The 19,924-nt window shown below is 39.8% G+C and overlaps 1 protein-coding gene across 4 annotated transcripts in view; it reads left to right on the top strand.

Moving 5' to 3' along the window:
• Window positions 1–19,924, top strand: part of SVEP1 (sushi, von Willebrand factor type A, EGF and pentraxin domain containing 1) — a 351,417-nt gene that overhangs the window by 153,949 nt on the left and 177,544 nt on the right. Inside the window, exon 1 of one of the 4 annotated variants that reach the window (XM_045043474.1) lies at window positions 248–313. The exons of the other annotated variants lie outside the window; for them this stretch is intronic. Coding sequence (XP_044899409.1) covers window positions 263–313 — 51 coding nt within the window. The 5' untranslated portion in view covers window positions 248–262. Of the gene's footprint in view, window positions 1–247; window positions 314–19,924 lie in introns of those variants that run through there. 4 annotated transcript variants of the gene reach the window in all.

Raw genomic sequence — 19,924 nt, 5'->3', positions numbered from 1 at the left:
TCCAGCCCTCGCCCCCGGCCCTGCCCACCCTTTGCTGCCCGCTCCCCTCCAACCCGGGGTTCAGCCTGGGGCGAGCCACAGCCTCCCCAGGTCAAGTTCCCGTGCACAAAATCAGTCATACCTAGCCTCCCATTGTTGGGGGGGGGGGGAGGTGGGAGTCCTCGGGGGTCATGGATTTTAACCGCTCAGCGTGATGGCACGGAGTGGTCGTCTTTGAGGGAGTGGTCTTCTTTGAGGGCCTTCTTAGGAAGGGATCCTTAAGATGCGGTTCGCATTCACACTTGTAAGGACAGACCATATCCGAGCTGAACAGGTGAGTGTGTTTTATGAAGTGTCTCTGAAGGTAAGACGTAAAATAAACGGAATAGTTTCTCAATTCCTTTTTATGTTATTTTATGCTTTTGCTACCCTTGCGTGCCTTTCCTATTTTTACTCTGAGACCTTTACAGAATTTTTAGCATCTGCAAGAGGAAGTCCGTTTTAGATGATGGAGTTTTACACCATTTAACTTTTTCTGATTACCAAGTGATACATATTCAGTTGAAGAAAATTTGGAACATATTGACATGCCTGACACATAATAGCAAGCCAGTGTTTGTGGAATGAATGAAACAGAAAGGAGGAAAAGGGGGGAGAAAAACTGTAACGCCATCACCCTTACAAAACCACTGTTTACATTGTTGGACAGTTGCCCAGTATGCACATTTGTGCACACTTTTCACCCAATTGATGCCTTGCTGTTTTGTAGCCTGCATTTTTCATGTTATATCAAAATGATCTACTTTAGTATATTATATATCTACTATAGGTATTAGATATCAACATTAGTTGTATAATATTCCATTGAATACATACACCATAATTTACCTGTCACCTATTATTGGACACTTAAGGTTTTTATCAACTAAGTTATGGTAGACACAAATATTTGTGCACCCTTTTAACTACTTTAGGAAGCATTTCTGTAGAGGTTCCTGAATTAAAAAACTTGAACATTTGTAAACTTCTTGATACGTATTGTCCAATTCTCCCTTGGAGGGTTGTCTCAATTTACATTCCCACCAGCAGAGTATCACAGCAGTTAGTTCGCCACATGGTCACCAATAACATGTACTATTATTTTATTTTTTTTAATATACAATTTATTGTCAAATTGGTTTCCATACAACACCCAGTGCTCATCCCAACAGGTGCCCTCCTCAATACCCATCAACCACCCTCCCTTCCTTCCCACCCCCTATCAACCTTCAGATTGTTCTCAGTTTTTAAGAGTCTCTTATGGTTTGGCTCTCTCCCTCTCTAACTTTTTAAATATCTTTGCCAATTTCACAGGTGAATAGAGGTATCATTTCAGCAAATTCAGAAACTAAAAAAGTTTTATTGAGGATGAACATTTTCCAGTATGTACTGGGCATTTGTGTTTTTCCTTTGATAATTACCTGGTCATAATTTTTGCCTATTTTGCAATGACAGTACATGTTTAGTTGTGTGTGTGTATGTGTGTGGTTTTAATGATTTATAACAGCTTTTTATATAGTAAGAGTGGTGACTCTTTTTTGTATGTGCTGCAAATGTTTTTCCAGTTCACTGCCTTTTACTTGTCTTTATTGCAGTGTCATTAGATGGATGATTTAACTTTTTATATAATTCAAACCTATCAAACATTGTCCCTAAGATCCTGTATTTGCTTATACTCTTAGAATGGTCTTTTCATTTCCCAAGTTGGAGACATGGTTTTCCATTTAACAGTTTAATCCATCTGGACCTTATTTTAGTGTATGGCATGACAAAGATGTCTAATTTTATTTTTTAGTGGATGGTTAACAAGTTGTCCTCAAATGATTTGCTTAAAAGTCATCCATCCTTTTCAAGTTTAATTGAACATCACTTTTATCATATATTAAATCTTATGAGTATTTATCTTCTCCTGGCTTTCTATTAATTTTTACTATGTATTATTTTTTAAACTTTGCAAAGGTGATTTAATTATTATAACTTTACAATATATTTAAATATATGGTAGTGCAAATTCTCCCTTTTTCTTATACTTCTAAAATCAATTTTTATGTATTTATTACTTAATATGAATTTTTAATTCATTTTCACATATTTCAAATGAAAGCACCCAGGATTTCCATTTCAATATGGAAAAATACTAGGTGGCCGGTTAGCTCAGTTGGTTAGAGTGTGTTGCTAATCAATATGGAAAAATACTGAACTAAGTTGTGAATTCCTTATATTTTATAATAATAGTCCCCCCAAGTCAAAAATATGGTATGTCCATACATAACCAGTTCTTCTTATATTGTTCAGTAAAGTTGTAGATTTCTAATAAGTCCTACATCTAGTTCCAAATTTAGATCTAAATATATTCTATTCAATATTGCTACCATGAATAACACCTTGTCAAATTAAATTTTAAAGAATTATTCTTGATGTACAGAGACGTTATTGGTTTTCTGAATATATCTTCTGTATCTGGATTCTTGTCGAAGTTTCTTTGATTCATTTTTTTCTTTTTAAATATATTTTATTTACTGATGATAGTTATTATTATAACCAGAAAATAAAATAATCAGACAAACTTTCTGTAAATACATTATAACATTATGACACACAGCCTTCTTGGCTTTGCAGTTATCTAGGTAACAGGGATGATTTTGTGCATGTATAAACAGTGTTTGCCCCCAAAAGATCATGTTGTATGTTCCCTTTTGTAACTTGACGTTCTATTCCACCATATTTTCATTTTTCTTTCCATAAAAAGAAATATACTTTTGGGACACACAGGTGGCTCAGTCGGTTAAGCATCTGACTTCAGCTCAGATCACGATCTCCCAGTTTGTGAGTTCAAGCCCCTCGTCAGGCTCTGTGCTGACAGCTCAGAGCCTGGAGCCTGCTTCGGATTCTGTGTCTCCCTCTCTCTCTGCCCTTTCCCTGCTCGCTCGCTCTCTCTCTCTCTCTCTCTCTCTCTCTCTCAAAAATATATAAACATTAAAAAATAAAAATAAAAAAAGAAATATACTGTATAATTTTCATTGTCGCTTAGTATTCCACTGTAGAACATGCCTTTGTTTTTACCACATAAATACCTATTATTATATATTTAGGCTGTTAAAAAGAAAGCTGTGTTACTAAATTTTTGCTCATTTTTTTAAAGTTTACTTATTTTTCGACAGAGCATGAGTGCATGAGCAGGGTGAGGGGCAGAGAGAAAGGGAGAGAGAGAATCTCAACCAGGCTCCACTCTTAGCACAGAGCCCAGCGTGGGGCTAGAATTCACAAACTGTGAGATCGTGATCTGAACCGAAATCAAGAGTTGGACACCTAACCGACTAAACTGTTCCGGTGTCCCGAGTGTGCCCATCTTTTAAGGCCTTTGGTACATGTGCCAAGTTTCCCTGCAGAAAATCGGTACCAAATTATACAGCTATGTGCAGTTATCTGGATCGGTACCTAGGCTGCAGCCAACATAGGTTAATGTCATTTGAACACGCCCGCCCTCTGCCCCACTTTCTACGTGAAAAATGGAATCCCATTTTGACTTGCATTTCCTTGTTAGTGAGGCCAAACACTTTGTTCATATATGATTTGCCGTATATAGTTCTTCTTTTTTGAATATCCATTAAAATATTTTGGGACTGTTACCTATTTTTTATTTGAGGATGGTTCTTATCGATTTGCAAATGCTCTTTGCGTCGTAATGGTATTAACCCTCCTGCTGCTAAGTATGAGGCAAATAGTTTTTCTCAGTGTTTCACTTGCCTTCTAAATCTGTCACTGAACTTATTTTTCTTTTTATTTGTGCTTTTTTCATTTCCTGTGATGTTTCAAAAGCTTTTGCCTCTAAGAGATGAAATAACTCCTTAAAGATGCTCTCTTTTTATTGAAGTTGTTTCACCAGTCAGGGTTCAGTTTTGCAGATCCAGTCCTCTGTTGGCCTCCACTCCAAGTACTCATGAGGTCCTAAGGCTGGCCTTATTCCTGATGTCACCACCCACGCCATCAGAGAAGAACCCTGCTGCATCAGGGAAAAACTTGCCATATACCCGTTCCTCTGTTTAGCTTGGCCAGGTTGGCTTGGGGCCCCTGAGTACGTTGATCCAAAGCAGTTATATGGGTAATGAATCGAGTACACACTGCTTGCCTCCAGACCTACTCTGTCTTCAGCTTTCTCCTTCCAAATACTACATCCTGTCTTGGAAAATGAACTTGCCAACAAGGTTCCCAGTGCCTTAATTCAGCCTAGATCCATTTGTAATTAACAAGCGGAGACTTTTCAAAAGTTTTTGTTAACTCAACTTCCCCTTGATTTTATTTTTCTTTTCTCATTTTGATTGGGTTATGAGAAGGTACAGGAGAGGGTCAGCTGGACTCCGTCCCTGTCTAACCTGGAGACTTACATGTCTTTACTGTAACCTTTCCAAATCCCTGATGAGCATTCTTAGGTGTAATTACGTATGCCGTTTGGAGAAAATTGATTAGAAGGTGACTGATGTTTGAAAATGACATTAGTAGAGGTTTGAATATGGATTCATTGCACGGGGATCAGGGAGGCATATTTCATTGGGGAATTAGATTGAAAATGGTTAGCTCTGTCGTTTGGGTTTGGATATGAAACTTAATACATTTCATCATGGAAATGAGACAGTTCATCAGATTCCCATGTGTGTGCACAGTGGTATTACTGGAACTGATTGTGTTTATGATCTGGGAAATTGAAAATCATAGGGGCAGTTCTGAGGTTGTTAATTACTTTCCCCAGAAAAATTAGTTTTTCAAACGTTTCCACTTGTAACTGAATGTCCACACAATGATACACAGACACAAACACAGGCAGACAAATACACAGACACATAAACGTAGATATAGGATGTGCCTGTAAGCACACAGCTACCCCTCACAATTCATACACCTTACTCCTCTTCTGTAAAAATCTCAAGATACGGAATCTCTTCTGCCAACGCAAAATTTGCTGTTATATTTCAGCACATATGACTTTTTGACTAAACAAAAGATAACAGTGGGCTTCATTTTTTATTTGGTATCAGAATTGGACAGCTTAATGGAAAGTATATGTGTGGACCCTTATCACACTTTATTTCAAAGAGTAAACCGCAACGTAGACCTTTTCTTTTTAGACACCATCTCCCGGCACTCATCAAAGAGTACAGGACTAAAGCAGTGAAATCTACTTAGCACAGATCCTTCCAGAAGCACAACCAAGAGAATGGGGGTAAAATTTAGCACTTTGAACTTAATTATGTGAAAACCTTTTACGAAATAAACAGAAATCTCTTCAGATTTTCCTTTTCAAAGAGTGACAATTTCATAATGACTTTTCTTCTTAGTTTTTCTCCCCACCATGTACTTCTTATAAATTGCCTTTCCTAAACTGCATATTTTGGATCAACCCCACTATGAGTGCAAAGCTCCCCACCTCTTCAGCCTTTCAAGTCATAATAAAATCTCCTCATTCCTACTTCACTTTTGCTAAGTATCTCTTTTTTTTTTTAATTTTTTTAACTTTTTTTTAAAATTTATTTATTTTTGAGACAGGGAGAGACAGAGCATGAACAGGGGAGGGTCAGAGAGAGGGAGACACAGAATCCGAAACAGGCTCCAGGCTCCGAGCGGTCAGCACAGAGCCCGACGCGGGGCTCGAACTCACGGACCGCGAGATCATGACCTGAGCCGAAGTCGGCCGCTTAACCGACTGAGCCACCCAGGCGCCCCGCTAAGTATCTCTTAAACAAATAGCATGAAGCTTCCTTTGAAAAAAAAGTTCTGCTTTCCCCATTGTTTCAGAGTTCCAGAAATAGGATCCTTTGGTGGGGAATGTGCTGTCTTACCAAAAATTCCAGCTTGAGATGGCCAGAAGACTGGGAATGGATGGGGGCAGCCCTTCCTAGCTGTAGGCAAAGAGCATCATTGCTATATGCCCACAGTAGTACACATTCACACTGTTACCAGGACACGAATCTGCTTTGTCAGCCTCATGGGAAGGAAGGATCTGCTTTTACGTTTTCTAATAAGATCTGGAGATGTGTGAGATGGCCCTAGATTAAAACCCTGATGAATAAAACTAGGGCCATTTTGTTTTCAGACAATAAGCTGATAACGGCCATTGGGCATTTCCCAGCAGTCTTTCTGGTTGCCCAACTGTGGAAGGAATAAGGAAGGTTTGAATTTTCCTTTCCTTTGGGAAAATGCGGGGGCAGCCATACAATCTGCAGTAGATTCAGCTGTTCCAAACTGAGAGCATGATTTAGATGTCAAGAGTTGCTCACTGATGCAAAAGCTAAGTTCTTTTTCGATCCTGAGAAGATCTATTTCTAAATGTACTTCTGGAAATGTTCTCTCTTTTGTGCTGCTTAAACTTTTCAACAGTTCTCCTACTGCCTTGGTCTTCTATAGGAACTTTAGCAGCATGAAAGAAATGAATGAATGAATGAATGAATGGAATGAGTCCTCAGTGCATAAAATAGATCCAGACCTCATGTATATTTCCCAGGCAAAGATGGTTCCAGAATTGTTCATTTGAAGAAAGAGAGCAAATAATTCTCAAATATCAATTGCATCCAAAGTTCTTAATACCCCACTTGCGTATATTTTATTTATCCTTTTGCTTTTCCCAGCATACAGGACACTATTATTATTATAGGTATGCAATAAGAATGTACACCTCCTGCTTCTGTTAAAGACACTTAACATTATTGTCTGCCAGTATTACATTATGCTTGGCTGAAATGCATCTTGAGAACTCTTGGTCAAAGGCTTGAATGCCTAGACACAGAGGTTAGTCTGTTCTGTCCTACTTCACTTCTGTGGTCAAAGGATAGGAAAGTCCCTCCCACTCCCTACTCCCTGCCATGTCCTCCTGTTACAAACGTGCTAAGAGACGATCTCTCTTAATAGTGGCCATGGGGGCGCCTGAGTGGCTCAGTTGCTAAAGTGTCCAACTTCCGTTGAGACCATGATCTGAGGGTTGGTGAGTTGGAACCCTGCATCAGGCTCTGTGCTGACAGTATGGAGCCCACTTCTGATCCTCTGTTCCCCCTGCCCCAATTTGTGCATGCACACACTCTCTCTCTCTCAAAAATAATTAAACCTTAAAAAATAAAAAAAAAAATAGTGGCCATGAAATTATTAAATGCATCATTATTGACCAAATATACCTTTAATTTGTAAAGTGATTTATAATTTACAAAGTGCTTTCATATTACGATTTTATAGTCAGTTTTACAGATTTACAGGAACAGCATCAGATTCTAGAAGTCAGGTAACTAAATGCTAATCACAAAGCTAAGTAAACGCCACAGAGTCAATCCAGCCTTCTGACTTGTCATCTTGTCTTTTTCCTTGTGTCCCCTGCCATTTCCCACATTTTACTGTGTTACTGCCATGTCCTGAGTTATATCAAAAGCTAGGGAGAAGTGGAAGATTCCATTTCTGAAGCTGAAGTGTTACATAAGATATAAAGCCAAACATGTTAACCCAGAAGACATAAACCATGGCTTTCAGGCCTTTTCATTCTGCGGGTGCATTTCAGTTGGAGATATGTGTATATGTTCATGTTTGTGTGTGTTTAAATATCCATTTCTCTCTCTATATAGTATACATACAATACATTTTCTAACTTGAGCAGAAATTTTAAAATCAGAAAATAGCATTTTGTAAAAAATCTGACTTTTTGGCCTCCCTTTAACAAATTGTAGTATGTAGCAATTCTGGGTGTGATCTGTCTCAATTCATCAGAGACCTGGCACAGGGAATTTCATTTCATGCTCCTTGATTTCTCTTCCATGGTCTAACATAGACTAATCCTTGGCAGAGCCTGAAATGGCCTAGTCCCTTCTAATTTATCTTCTGAGCTTCCTTTTTTAACCAGTGAATTAGCTAGGAGTAGGTTTAGCTGGATGTAATTGAAAAATCTCCAGTAACCACTAGCTTAAACCCAATAAACATTTGTTTCTCTCTCGAATTGTTTTAAGTAGAAAATTCTAGTATGGCAAGTCTGTGATGTCTTCTGGGATCTGGAGTCTTTCCTTTGGGCTCTCTGCTCTGTCATCTTCAGGGCACCTCAGTGGTCCAAGATGGATGCTGGAGCGCTTACTAAGACATCAGGGGCTTACTCCAGACTCCAGGAAGGAGGACAGAGCAAAGAGAATTACACCATTCTTTAAGGAGACTCTGAGAATGCGCACAACACTTCCACGTAGGTCTCATTTGGAACAACTCGAGTTCATATCCATCCTTGGGGAGGGAGGAGAGAGTGGATGCTGAGGAAGTTATAAGCAGTCTTTGCCACACCAGTGTGTCAGGGAGAGCTTGTGTCTAACTGGGGAAATTTTGGAAATCCCACCTCATTTCTTCCTTAGTGGCACTGGCCTGATTCAGCTCAAGATGGGAGAGTCAGGCCTCGCCTAACTTATTCCTTGTACTAGATTCCACTTCTTTTAGTAAAAACTATCAATGTTCCAGAGCAATCCAGTTAAATTTTGGCATCGAAAGCTACTTATGTAATTTTCCCGAGAGCCAGAAGCTTCTAAATAATATGGCATTAACTCCCAAATAAAATGTTGTACTGAAAGTGATGGGGGAAAATGCACACAATAAAGTAAAATTAATATTTTAATTTTAATATTTTGTCATGAATTAAGTAAACCCAAATGAACACTTCTCAGGAAAACATGGTACTTTGGCTTTTCTTAGCGTAAGCTGTCAGGTTAAGAGAATTTTACATTAAAAGGAATGTCCTGTTCTGTATTGTGGCTGCCTTTCCCATAGATTTTTTGAGACTGTTCTCTAAAGCTCCCCAGACCCTATGAAAAGTGGGTTTCTGGCATAGACTCTGCTTATATCCAGTAACCTGCTATGATTTGGAGGCCAAATGTGGATAGGAAAAACTCTGTAAGAGTTGATGATGTATGTTCAATGTTGCTACAGCTCTTACATGAGATGAGCGATAGTGCAAATGAAATCTGCAACACATTAGTAGGTAATTTTCTTATCAATATTCATAAAAAGATTTTTATAGCATGTATCTTCTTTGTTATCAGTCCTTCTCATGAGGTCATTCAAGCAGTTGCTATTTTATTTTGTAGTGTTAAACAGTAAGGAGTTTTCAAATTCAGAGCATATAGTTCTTTCGTAGACGGAGTAAACTTGAAAGCTATAAACCTGAGGACAGGTTCTCATTACTGTATATGTTGAAATAGTGATAGTTACCTTGTTTCACGTGAATAGATGTAATTCAAAACTAAGGGGGAAATAACTTCCCACAATATTGATAGAAACATTTTAAAGAAAGTTCTTAGCAGGAGCTATTACATGATTGAATCATTTGCTAAGTAAGGTTACTTAGTAAACTTAGTCATTTAATTAGTAAAGTCCAAGTTGGATGTTTTTTCCAGTTGTAAGTTGTTGCTAGAGCATATAAAATATACTTTGTGATACGTGCATTTGATGCACTATTTTCTTAATTCCTGCTGAACCATTCCTGATAACCTTCATTATTTTAATGTCCATCCTGTAGCACCTGGTTATAGGACGTACTAGCCGCCGATGCAAAATGTAGTTTTTACTTTTTACTTTCAAATATGATATTTTAGATGTATCTACATTTATGTGGTTAAAATACATATGCTTCATTTTCTCAGGTATGAACTCTTTCAAATTTTCACTAGTTCCTCTAGTTCCACAAATGCCGCGTGCATCAATGCTTCCTTATACGTATTAGAGTAAGGGTCTCTTCCCTCAGCCAAGGAAGACCTCCCAACAAGTATTTCCCCTTCTTTCTTACATCTTCAAGATCTTCCTCCCAATGGAGAGCATTCACAATACATCTGTGTGTTTAAAACATGGTAGCATGTTTCCAGAGCAGTAGGATAAATTGTCAGTATGTTTACAGGTCTTCAAAGTAAATATCTTAAAACTAAGTAATTACCAGTCAAGGAGTTTCTTAGAAAATAATAACCCAAGACATAGTGAAAGATTCCTCTAAAAGGATATTCGTCCCAGCATTACTTGGAATAGGGAAAATTTAGAAACAGTTTGGCTGTGGTTTGGGAAGGTTCAGTAAATTATACTTTTCTTCACCTCTCTTGAGTTCCAAATCAGTTGCATTACAATGCAACGGAAAAGGCAGGTGGAGAATCAAACATGTCCTTGTCTCCTGCTAATGGAGAATGTGGCTTAGGTGCACAGCTTTCTAATACTGAATCTTGAAATTAGATTGACTTGCCTCCCCAGGAAAGACAGTTCTGGGCACATGGGAGCTTGCCCCTGTAAAACCTAGCTGTTTCCTGACAGCCAGAGGCCAAAGAGAAGGAGGCAGAGAGGGGCTGGGGAAACCCTCTTCCTCAGGAGAAGAGTGAGAAGTGGTGTGTGTGTGGGGGGGGGGGGGCAGAGGGTAACTGTAATGGCTGCCACCCCACACAGAAACTGGAGGCAGCAACCACCAAGTTCCCACAACTCAAGACAATTTAATCAAATATCCTATCCACAGTGAAATGTCTCATAGTCAATAAAATCACATTTTTGAAAACCACCTAATGATGTAATACATTGGCCAAATAGCATATTAAATGAGCTGGAACTCTGTGTGTGTGTTTAGCATCAGTACATAGAACTGCATTTATAACATAGAAAAAAAAACTGGGAAGAAAAATTTTTGAATGTTAACAGTAGTTATCTATAGGAATTATATTATTTCTACTGCCTTTGAAAAAGTAGTTACAATGAACATGTATTATATAACAGGAAGTAAAATCTCAATGTCTACCTGGGCACAGGTGATTGAAGACGTACCTTGGGGGCATTGGAGGCATAGCCTGAAGGGATCGGTCTCAAGTATGAAAGTCCTTTTATGGCTCAGCTTTTCTCTTAAATATTCAGGAGAATATGGTGTTCTATCCTGCAGCATAGCTCTGCCATATGAAATGAAAGGCGCTTTAGCTAATTATCAAGAAACTAAAATGGTATAATTCTAGTCTTATTTTCGCCTGATGCCAAGTACTGTAGCACTGAGTCTGTTAGGACTGGAGAATCATACTGGGTTGAAAGCACTGACCCTTCAGACGCTGTCACCCCACCCCAGCTGTCCTTCTCCTCCCTCCTGGTGCCACACTGGCTCTTGAGAACCCAGATTCCCACACAACTGTGCACACAGATGACAGTGGTTTTTTCACTGCTTGGCAAGCTGCCTTCAGTTATTCGCTGAGGAGATGAGCCCGGACAGCTGGCCATGAGGTGACACAGCGCAGGGTGTTGAGGCTGTGGATGGTGGAAATAACTGCCTCCATCACCTCTCTGAGAGGTCGGGAGAATGTGGCCTTCCTCTGTCTTGTCACACACCGGGAGGGACGCCGTGCCCGCTGCTCTGTCAGCATCTCTCATCCTTACTGGTAATGCTCATCAAAGAACATTCTCAGGGAAGAAAGCCTGTAACCCTCTAATGTTATCACATGTAAATGAAATGGTTGCCTCAAAGGACCCGTTTCCCACAATTCATTCTCTTTCCGTAGCTCTCACGCTTCATTTTTTATTGTGAGTTTTTCTTTTTTTTTTTTTTTTTTTGTCCTGTGCAGTAAAAGACCGTCTGTGTGCCTGCTGTTGTTGATGGAGAACATTCAGGCACATTCAGAGGTGTTGTTTGATAGTGTATTTTGATCCTGGCATTTCTTTCAACTTGGCTTACATATTTTGACCTACGCCAGTTGAATCATATCTGCAAGTAAAGCCTCATCATTTTAATCCTGTTTTATAGGCTTCACCTTTCCAATTGAACCTGAAATTCACTCTGAAAGAAGCGAAGCAATTTTTGTTTATGTTTTTCACATTACTCTTTCTAGCCAAGATTGCTCTTTTTTTAGTCACAATTTCCTTCAAAATATGTGTGCTTGGCTTTTAAATGGTGCTTCAAAAGTCATCATTTGAGACCGTTGTTGTTGGACTTTTCTAGCAATAAAGATACCAAAGTTTAGGCTTTGTGTATCTGGTCAGTAGTAAAAATCTGTGTTTTAAATACTCATCTGCAACAGGATGTTATGTGGGACTCTCTGTTGCCCCAGATTTTGCACCAGGACCCACGGCTTAAACGAAAGAACACTGAGCATTCCACATTTTAGAGCCACCAATAACCGAAAGTGATTTATTCGCTCAGAGTTCACAGACTGTGCAGCACAGACCCTATAAACTCAATCCCCCTCACCTCCTGCCCAGCATCCGACTCTAGTCTGTACCACCGGACAGAGAATTTGGGAGCAAGAGATAAACAGTGAAATAGAGCAGCCATTGGGACGCTGGGGGAGAGCAGCGTTCGTACTGAAAGCTGATCTCTTCTGTCCTTTGTGCAGTTCTTTCCTTTCCAGCAACTTAGCAAAGAAGAGACGGGCATTCTATATACTGGTTGGAAATGTCCTTGGGCAGAAGCTTTCATTTGTCCCCGTGCCTGTGTAATGGAGAAGAAGCAAGCCAGAGACAACGGCCAATGTCTCAGTTTTGGGTTTGCCAGAAGCAGAACCTGAGATGAGGATTCAAGTGCCAGTTGCTTGTTTGGGAGGTGATCCTAACTAAACACTGAGGACATGAGACAGGGAAGGGAACCAACAGCAGAAAAGCTAAGAGTGGTTAACTGTACCAGGGGTGGGGGGCACTGTAGAGTTCAGGCTTTAGAATGACCACACCTGAGAGGGATCTGTGGCATTTATAGACCTAGTCTCATCTGTCGCTGTCGAGATTTGCTCTCTGGAGGGTGTCAATTCTCTGCCACTGTCACCTCCCCTGTGAGTGGGCAGAGTGGTCTCCAGGCACCAAAACAAGCCCTCAGATGAAGAGATACAGATGCTGGCAGTTGGAAGTCTGAGATACGGGAACAGGGAGGGTTGGACAAGGTCCGCTGTTGCAGGCAGAAAGGGGGCTCAGAGGAACGGCCTGCCCTAGTAGCACTTTGTAAAGCCAAGAGGTGTGACTTTTCCACGGGTGAAGGACAACCACAGAAAGTATCTGGAACTGAGTCACTTGGTTGCCCATTAAGCAAGACATCTCCAGTAGTAAGTTGTGGAGTGCCCTCCTGGGAGCTGGATCTGAGTAAAGGTGCGGAAGTCTCCAAAGCACAGAGCGTCTGGTGGTCCACAAACCCAGAAAGCGCCAACATCTTTTTCTTTATTTCTTTTCACATTTTGCTCTTTCGAAATTTCCATTTTCTCCTACCCCTTCAAAGCGTAAGACCCATTATCAGAATTTACCAGGCAGAGATTGATGAAGTCCCAGCAACAGAGAACCTTGCAGGGATTTGCAGAGTAATCTGCATTCACTCATTTGCCATGTTCCCAAAATGTGGAGAAACACTGTGAGGACGTATCTGATTAAGGAAATTACAGGGAAGTGTGGCAAATAGCACTTGTCGTGTGATGCCTGTCTCCCCTCTACTTGTGGAGGACAAAAATTACATCTTACGTGATTTTCATCTATGCTCCACGACCTAGCAAACAACATTCGTTATAACCCTGGCGTTCCGGAAAAGACATACCTTAGTCTGTTTAGCATTTTAAATTTTAGTATATCAAGGGTAGTACTTTGCTCTGATTTCAAACTAAAATGAGGATAGTTAGGACATCTTCTCAGAGAACCATTTAGGGGATGCTTGACTTTTGAAATGATGGATTATAATAATTTTAGCAAATTTACCCTTCAGACCACTTTCCCAAGGGAGCGACATAAACTGTTGAATAGAATCTTAGGCAAGTGTGAATCCCTACCTCCCCGCCCGCACACCCACCCTAAATCTGATCAAGGGGGGCAAACCCCACAGCACCTCTGTGGAGAACTCCATGCCGTGAGTTCAGAAGGGAATCTGCAGGCCTCTGCGTTGTGAATTCACATCCTCCCTCCGTGTCGATGTCCACGCTGCCCTTTACCAACCTTGCAGTATCATCCTCAGTAACTGCAAAAGTCAGGTTGTTATTTTTTCTGGTCTTCTGCCCAAAGCATTATCACCTTCTTCTTGGCTCAGGTAGGGTTATGTGGTCCTTGGTTACAGAATAATAATTCTCCTAAATCCCCTGACGCACTTTGTCAGCTCCTACAAATACGATTACTTGTTTTCATTCACAGCTTTGGACAAAATGTTGGTTCCATTGTATGGTTTATCTGCTTGACAGACATCCCGGCAATGTGCTAGCAGTTTCTTTTACTCATCATGATAATGGTGATGAGTAATCAATCAGTGCTTATCAGGTACCATGCTAAGTACTTCCCCTGTATGAATTCAGTAAATCCTCACAACAGAAAAATCTCCCCCTGTAGGCTAGTATTATTATCCCCTAAGTACAGATGAGGAAACTGAGGCACAGAGAATGTAAGTAACTTGACCAAAGTTATACTGCTAGTAAGTCCAGGTATTAGAATACACATCTGGGCAGTCGGAGCCAAGGTCTAAGTTCTTTGATCTGCTCTACAGTTTTTTTAGATTCTATATTGTTTATTTCTGCTCTGATCTTTATTGTTTCTCTTCTTCTGCTGGGTTTAGGCTGCCTTTGCTGTTCTGCTTCTATTTCCTTTAGGTGTGCTGTTAGATTTTGTATTTGGGATTTTTCTTGTTTCTTGAGATAGGCCTGGATTGCAATGTATTTTCCTCTCAGGACTGCCTTCGCTGCGTCCCAAAGCGTTTGGATTGTTGTATTTTCATTTTCGTTTGTTTCCATATATTTTTTAATTTCTTCTCTAATTGCCTGGTTGACCCACTCATTCTTTAGTAGGGTGTTCTTTAACCTCCATGCTTTTGGAGGTTTTCCAACCAAGGTCTAAGTTCTTAACCACCGTGTAGTACTACCCTGTGCTGTACTGTCAGAAGATCTAGTAGGTACAAGGCCCCCGGATACATACTTATCGTTGAAGTTCATTGCGAAGACACGAGGCAGGGAGGGCAGCCATGACGGGCCCTAGGTATATGGGTGATGGAGCAGAAGGCCACATGGAGCAGATGCAGAACCAAGAGGAGTGAGCATTTGGAGACTGTCATTTGAATGGATGCTCTCTCACTATCTGGTAGTCCCAAGTGATCACCTTGACCCCCCCCCACCACCCCTCTGACCCCCGTTCAGCCCAGGGAATTGTCTCTCATGTGCCATTTGTATACAGTATACTTTGATTGGCTAGCACCTCCCGTTTTGTGTGCCTTAACTGATGTGTCTACCAACCATTGCAGAGACCAAGGAAGTGAAAGATCATCTTCTATTTGCAACACATCTGTGTCTGTCCTCTTCATTTATGTAGTTTCCTGAATGAATTCTTAGGTTTCTGTAATCCATGGTCAGTACTCAACCTCACACTCTCCACTAAACTAAAAATATGACTCAAAGAGAATTCACGTTTCCAATCCTAGGTACATCTAGTCCCTTTATCAAATTACCATACAGCCTAAACTTAAGTTTATAAATGTTTATGCCAAACCTCCATATAAAATTTGGTCTTCCAACTAAATTCCGTATGTCCCAATCTGGGATACACAGTGTTCCCCCCTGCATCATAATATTCCTTGTTTGTTTGTGTGTTTGTTTGTTTGTTTCCATACGCCATCCCGTTTCACAAAAGAAAAGAAATCTCCCTATGACTCTTCTAGTAGTTTCTTCAGGTAGAAAGAATGCTCACTTTAGCAATCAGCTCCATGATCATCAGTGTTTAGAAAAATCTTTTTTCAAATCCTTTAGGTAATGAACTAGACTTACTTATGTATCCAGTGCATATTTAGGGAAAACTGTCACTGTTGTAAGCATGTGATTAAATGATAAGAGTTGGCTAAAATTAAATTATAAGAGTTGGTGCCTGGTTGGCTCAGTTGGTTAAGCGTCCACCTTCAGCTCAGGTCACGATCTCACAGTTCATGAGTTTGAGCCCTGCATTGGGCTCTGTGCTGACAGCTCAGAGCCTAGAGACTGCTTCAGATTCTGTGTCTCCCTCTCTCTTTCTGCCCCTCCCCTGCTTGCACTTTGTCTCTCTCTCTCTCTCTCTCTCTCTCTCGGTCTCAAAAACATTAAAAAAAGAAGTTGGCTATTCCACCAGAGTATATTTTTCTCAAAGTAATTTTAAAAGTCAACATCTTTTCGGGCACCTGGGTGGCTCAGCAGGTTAATTGTCTGACTCTTGATTTCAGCTCAGGTCATAATCTCACGGTTCCTGAGATTGAGCCCCATGTCAGGCTCTGTGCCAACAGCACAAAACCTGCTTGGGATTCTCTCTCTCCCTCTCAATCTGTCCTCATGCCCCTCAGAATAAATAAATAAACTTTAAAAAGTAAAAGTCAACACCTTCGAACACTTACATACGTAAATATTACTTTGAGTCATTGATTATTTAAGTATATAGATACAATGAATCTTTTAATTTATGCAACCTTAAATTATTTGGGTTTAACTTCGGGTTTTCTTAAGCTATGAAACACAGAATCTTTTGCCCTAGAATGGTAATTGATGCGGTCATTTATATAAACTAAAACACAAAACAAACAAAAAAAAGAAAAATGAAAATGTCATTTATTTGGAATGCTAATAAATGTCCCAATTAAAAGTGTTTTTTTGATAAATTTTGGATAACGGTAACAAATGAAATACACGGTAGGTTCATGAACTTGAAGTTTCCCCTCAGCCTCTGCTCCCTGTGAATTCCCACGTGTCAGTACATTTGATTTGAAGCATATCTGGCTTTTTGAAAAGTAAGGTTGTTCCTGAAGCCCAAGTGTTTGCCACATAATGGTTAGATTCTCCGTGTCTTTTATATATTCTAAGCTCCTGATAAATTTTTCCCTCATAGTTACTATTAATATACCTAGTAAGACAGTGTTTCTTTGCTGACAGCTTTGAATCCTAAAGAAGATTTTTCTCCTTTCTGAGGAAAATGTTTACAGTTGACTTCTCCCAAATCTCTACATCATTTCCTGGCATTTTGTGCTTTTCTAGAAAGAGAATTTGCTCTGATACGCTTTTGCAACTATTTTTCTACTGGATAAATCCAAGCATAGGATTCAATTCTTTCTTCTCCTTGAAGCTCATTTCTTCTGTAGTCCCTGTCCATCAGCAACCATTTTCACTGAGAACCACACACATCGTCAGTCCTTTGCCCAGCCTAGAGAGGCAATCCTTTTCTGTTTGTGTTGGGGGGGGGGGGTGGTGTGCAATCTAGAGGTTGAGATGGATCATTTATATTTTTTCTCCTAGGAATTTAGAAGAGGGGACAAAGAGCTCTGAGAGCATAGTTTTTGTTGTTGTTGTTTTTTTTGCCAGTAGGTAGGGAATATAAAGTTAAGACTGTGCACAGAGAACCAGAGGAATGCCATCAATGTTAGGAGTGAGTGAGGATGTGTTGACAGAAACTGAGACAAGACACAGCGAGGCCGCAGAAGCAAACAGGCAAACAGATGGAAGGCTGAAGGGAGTAGCCACTGGTTCCTGTAGCTTGGTTGGTCCTCTTGAGGCCCAGTTCTTCTCCCTGCTCTTGGGTTTGGAGGGATAGTCCTCTCTGTTTCCAATAAATTCCCATTTTGTTGAAGCTAATAAAGTGGATATCCAGTTTTTACTGACAACCAAGTGTGGTTAAGACATCCTTCCCTAAATTTTTATCTTGAAACTGTGCAAATAGCTGTTTTTAAAATTTAAATTAGGGGCGCCTGGGTGACTCAGTCAGTTGAGTGTCTGACTTTGGCTCAGGTCATGATCTCACGGTTTGTGAGTCTGAGCCCCTCGTCAGGCTCTGTGCTGACAGCTCAGAGCCTGGAGCCTGCTTGGGATCTGTGTCTCCCAGTCTCTCTCTGCTCCTCCCCCGCTCGCACTCTATCTCTCTTTCAAAAATAAATAAACATTTAAAAAATTTTAAATTTAAATCAAGTTAGTTAACATATAGTGTAGTATTGGTTTCAGGAGTAGAACCCAGTGACTCATCCCAACAAGAGCCCTCCTTAATGCCCATCCCTCATTTAGCCCATCCCCCCCACCCCCCCTCCAGCAACCCTCAGTTTGTTCTCTGTATTTAAGAGTTTCTTACGTTTTGTCTCCCTTTCTGTTTTTATCTTATTTTTCCTTCCTTTCCCCTATGTTCATTTGTTTTGTTTCTTAAATTCCACGTATGAGTGAAATCATATGATACTTGTCTTTCTCTGAGTGACTTATTTCACTTAGCATAATACACTCTAGTTCCAGCCATGTTGTTGCAAGGGCAAGATTTCATTTTTTCTTGATCATCGAGTAATACCTTTAATTCAAGGGTAACCATTCAAAGTCATTTAGCCCTCTTTCATTTTTATTTGGATTCTGATGACTTGACTTTTCTTCATTTTCTTTATTCCTTGTGTGTCTATAGAATGGATAGTGGATGGAATTCAGCATTATTGGAAATCTGTTTGGGCTTTTGCCTATTTATTCTGTTGTTTTTTATAGTCTGGATTGAGTCTTCTACTCATCAACTCCTGTGCACACCATTTCCCAATGTGATGTACTGTCCCTATGGGTCCATTTGAAAATGATTTGTGTCCATGTTTAATAACAAAAACATGTATGTGGGTGGAAAAATTCTATGACCATAAATCTGAGATTAAGTTCTTTTTGACCCTCTGGCTCTTCTGTGATCTGGCTAGACTGTAACAAATAGCCTAAATGTTATTTGAGCCAAGATTTTCTTTTCATGCTAGAATTTCAGTCTGTGAAGCCTGAGTAAATACTTAAAATAAATGAGACATATTAAATACCTAAATATGATTTATTTGGTATTGTAATATAAATAGGAAAACTCAGTTACTGCAGGATACTCTTGCCAGGTATACTTTTGTCATTGTTTTAGTTTGGGCTTCTTTTTAGTTAATGGTTCTATTGTATCATCAAATAGTACAATTAAAAACCCTGGCACAGTGCCTCATATATAATAGAGGCTCTGCACGGATTTGGTGAAATAAGTTTAAGCGTAATCTTTATAAGAGTTTTCATGTCACAATTAACAGAAAAGGATTTACTGTAACAGTAGCGTTTGGCTTAGAACTTACTCATTTATTCTGCGTGTTAAACGTGTAGCTAGTGAAAATTAAGGCATTTGTTTATTGATTTTTTTTTCATCTCCTGGTTGCATAGCCCTTTTGTGATCATCAACAGAGTGGAAATGTAAGAATCAGTCTTTGCCATAGAGAATCTTGCAGTTAGCTTAAGGGTGTAGCCAGACAAGTTACCTATAATTTTGATGGGGTTAGTGTAATGGCGTGCTGTGGGATGGTTGAATTGACTTAATATTTTCTGTACAGCAGAAGACTTGGGGAAAGTTTCAAAGAGAAGGTGAACTTCGATCTGGATTTTGAAGGATTGATGAAGATATAGACATTAGGAGATGAGAAAGATTTGTTAAAAACTTCAAGTAGAGCAAACATAAGGAAAGAATGGTATGTTCCAAAAGCTTCAAATAGACCTGTGTGGTGAGGACATAATATAAGAGGTAGGTTGGGGAAGTAGGCTGGAGATGGGGTGTGACAAGGGATGTGGCTGGTAGTATTATTTAGGGCTGAGTTGTCTAAGGACATGTAAAGAAATTTAAACTTCAGAGACAGGGAAAATAATGAAAGCCTTAAAACATGATTCGATCAATATTTTAGAATGATAGCCTTGATGGTAGGTCAGAAGATGAACTTGAAAGGAGCAATTTCAGCAAGAGATGCTGAAAACACCTCTTGCTTTTCAATAATCCAGACAGAAGTACCTGAACCAAGGCTAGGGCAATAGGATTTCAAGGTCGGGAGATATTTCAGAGGTGAAAGGTATAGGTCTAGATGGATTACTAAAGGCGATAGATCAGAAAGGAGGCATCATAATTGCTCTTGGATACAGACTTGTAGAGTTTCTGGTGCCACGTTTATGGGATAGTTTCTGGTGCCACGTTTCATGTATCTTGA

Source organism: Felis catus, chromosome D4 (genome assembly GCF_018350175.1).
Source record: "Felis catus isolate Fca126 chromosome D4, F.catus_Fca126_mat1.0, whole genome shotgun sequence".
NCBI lineage: Eukaryota > Metazoa > Chordata > Mammalia > Carnivora > Felidae > Felis > Felis catus.
This window is presented reverse-complemented; position numbering and strand designations above follow the sequence as displayed.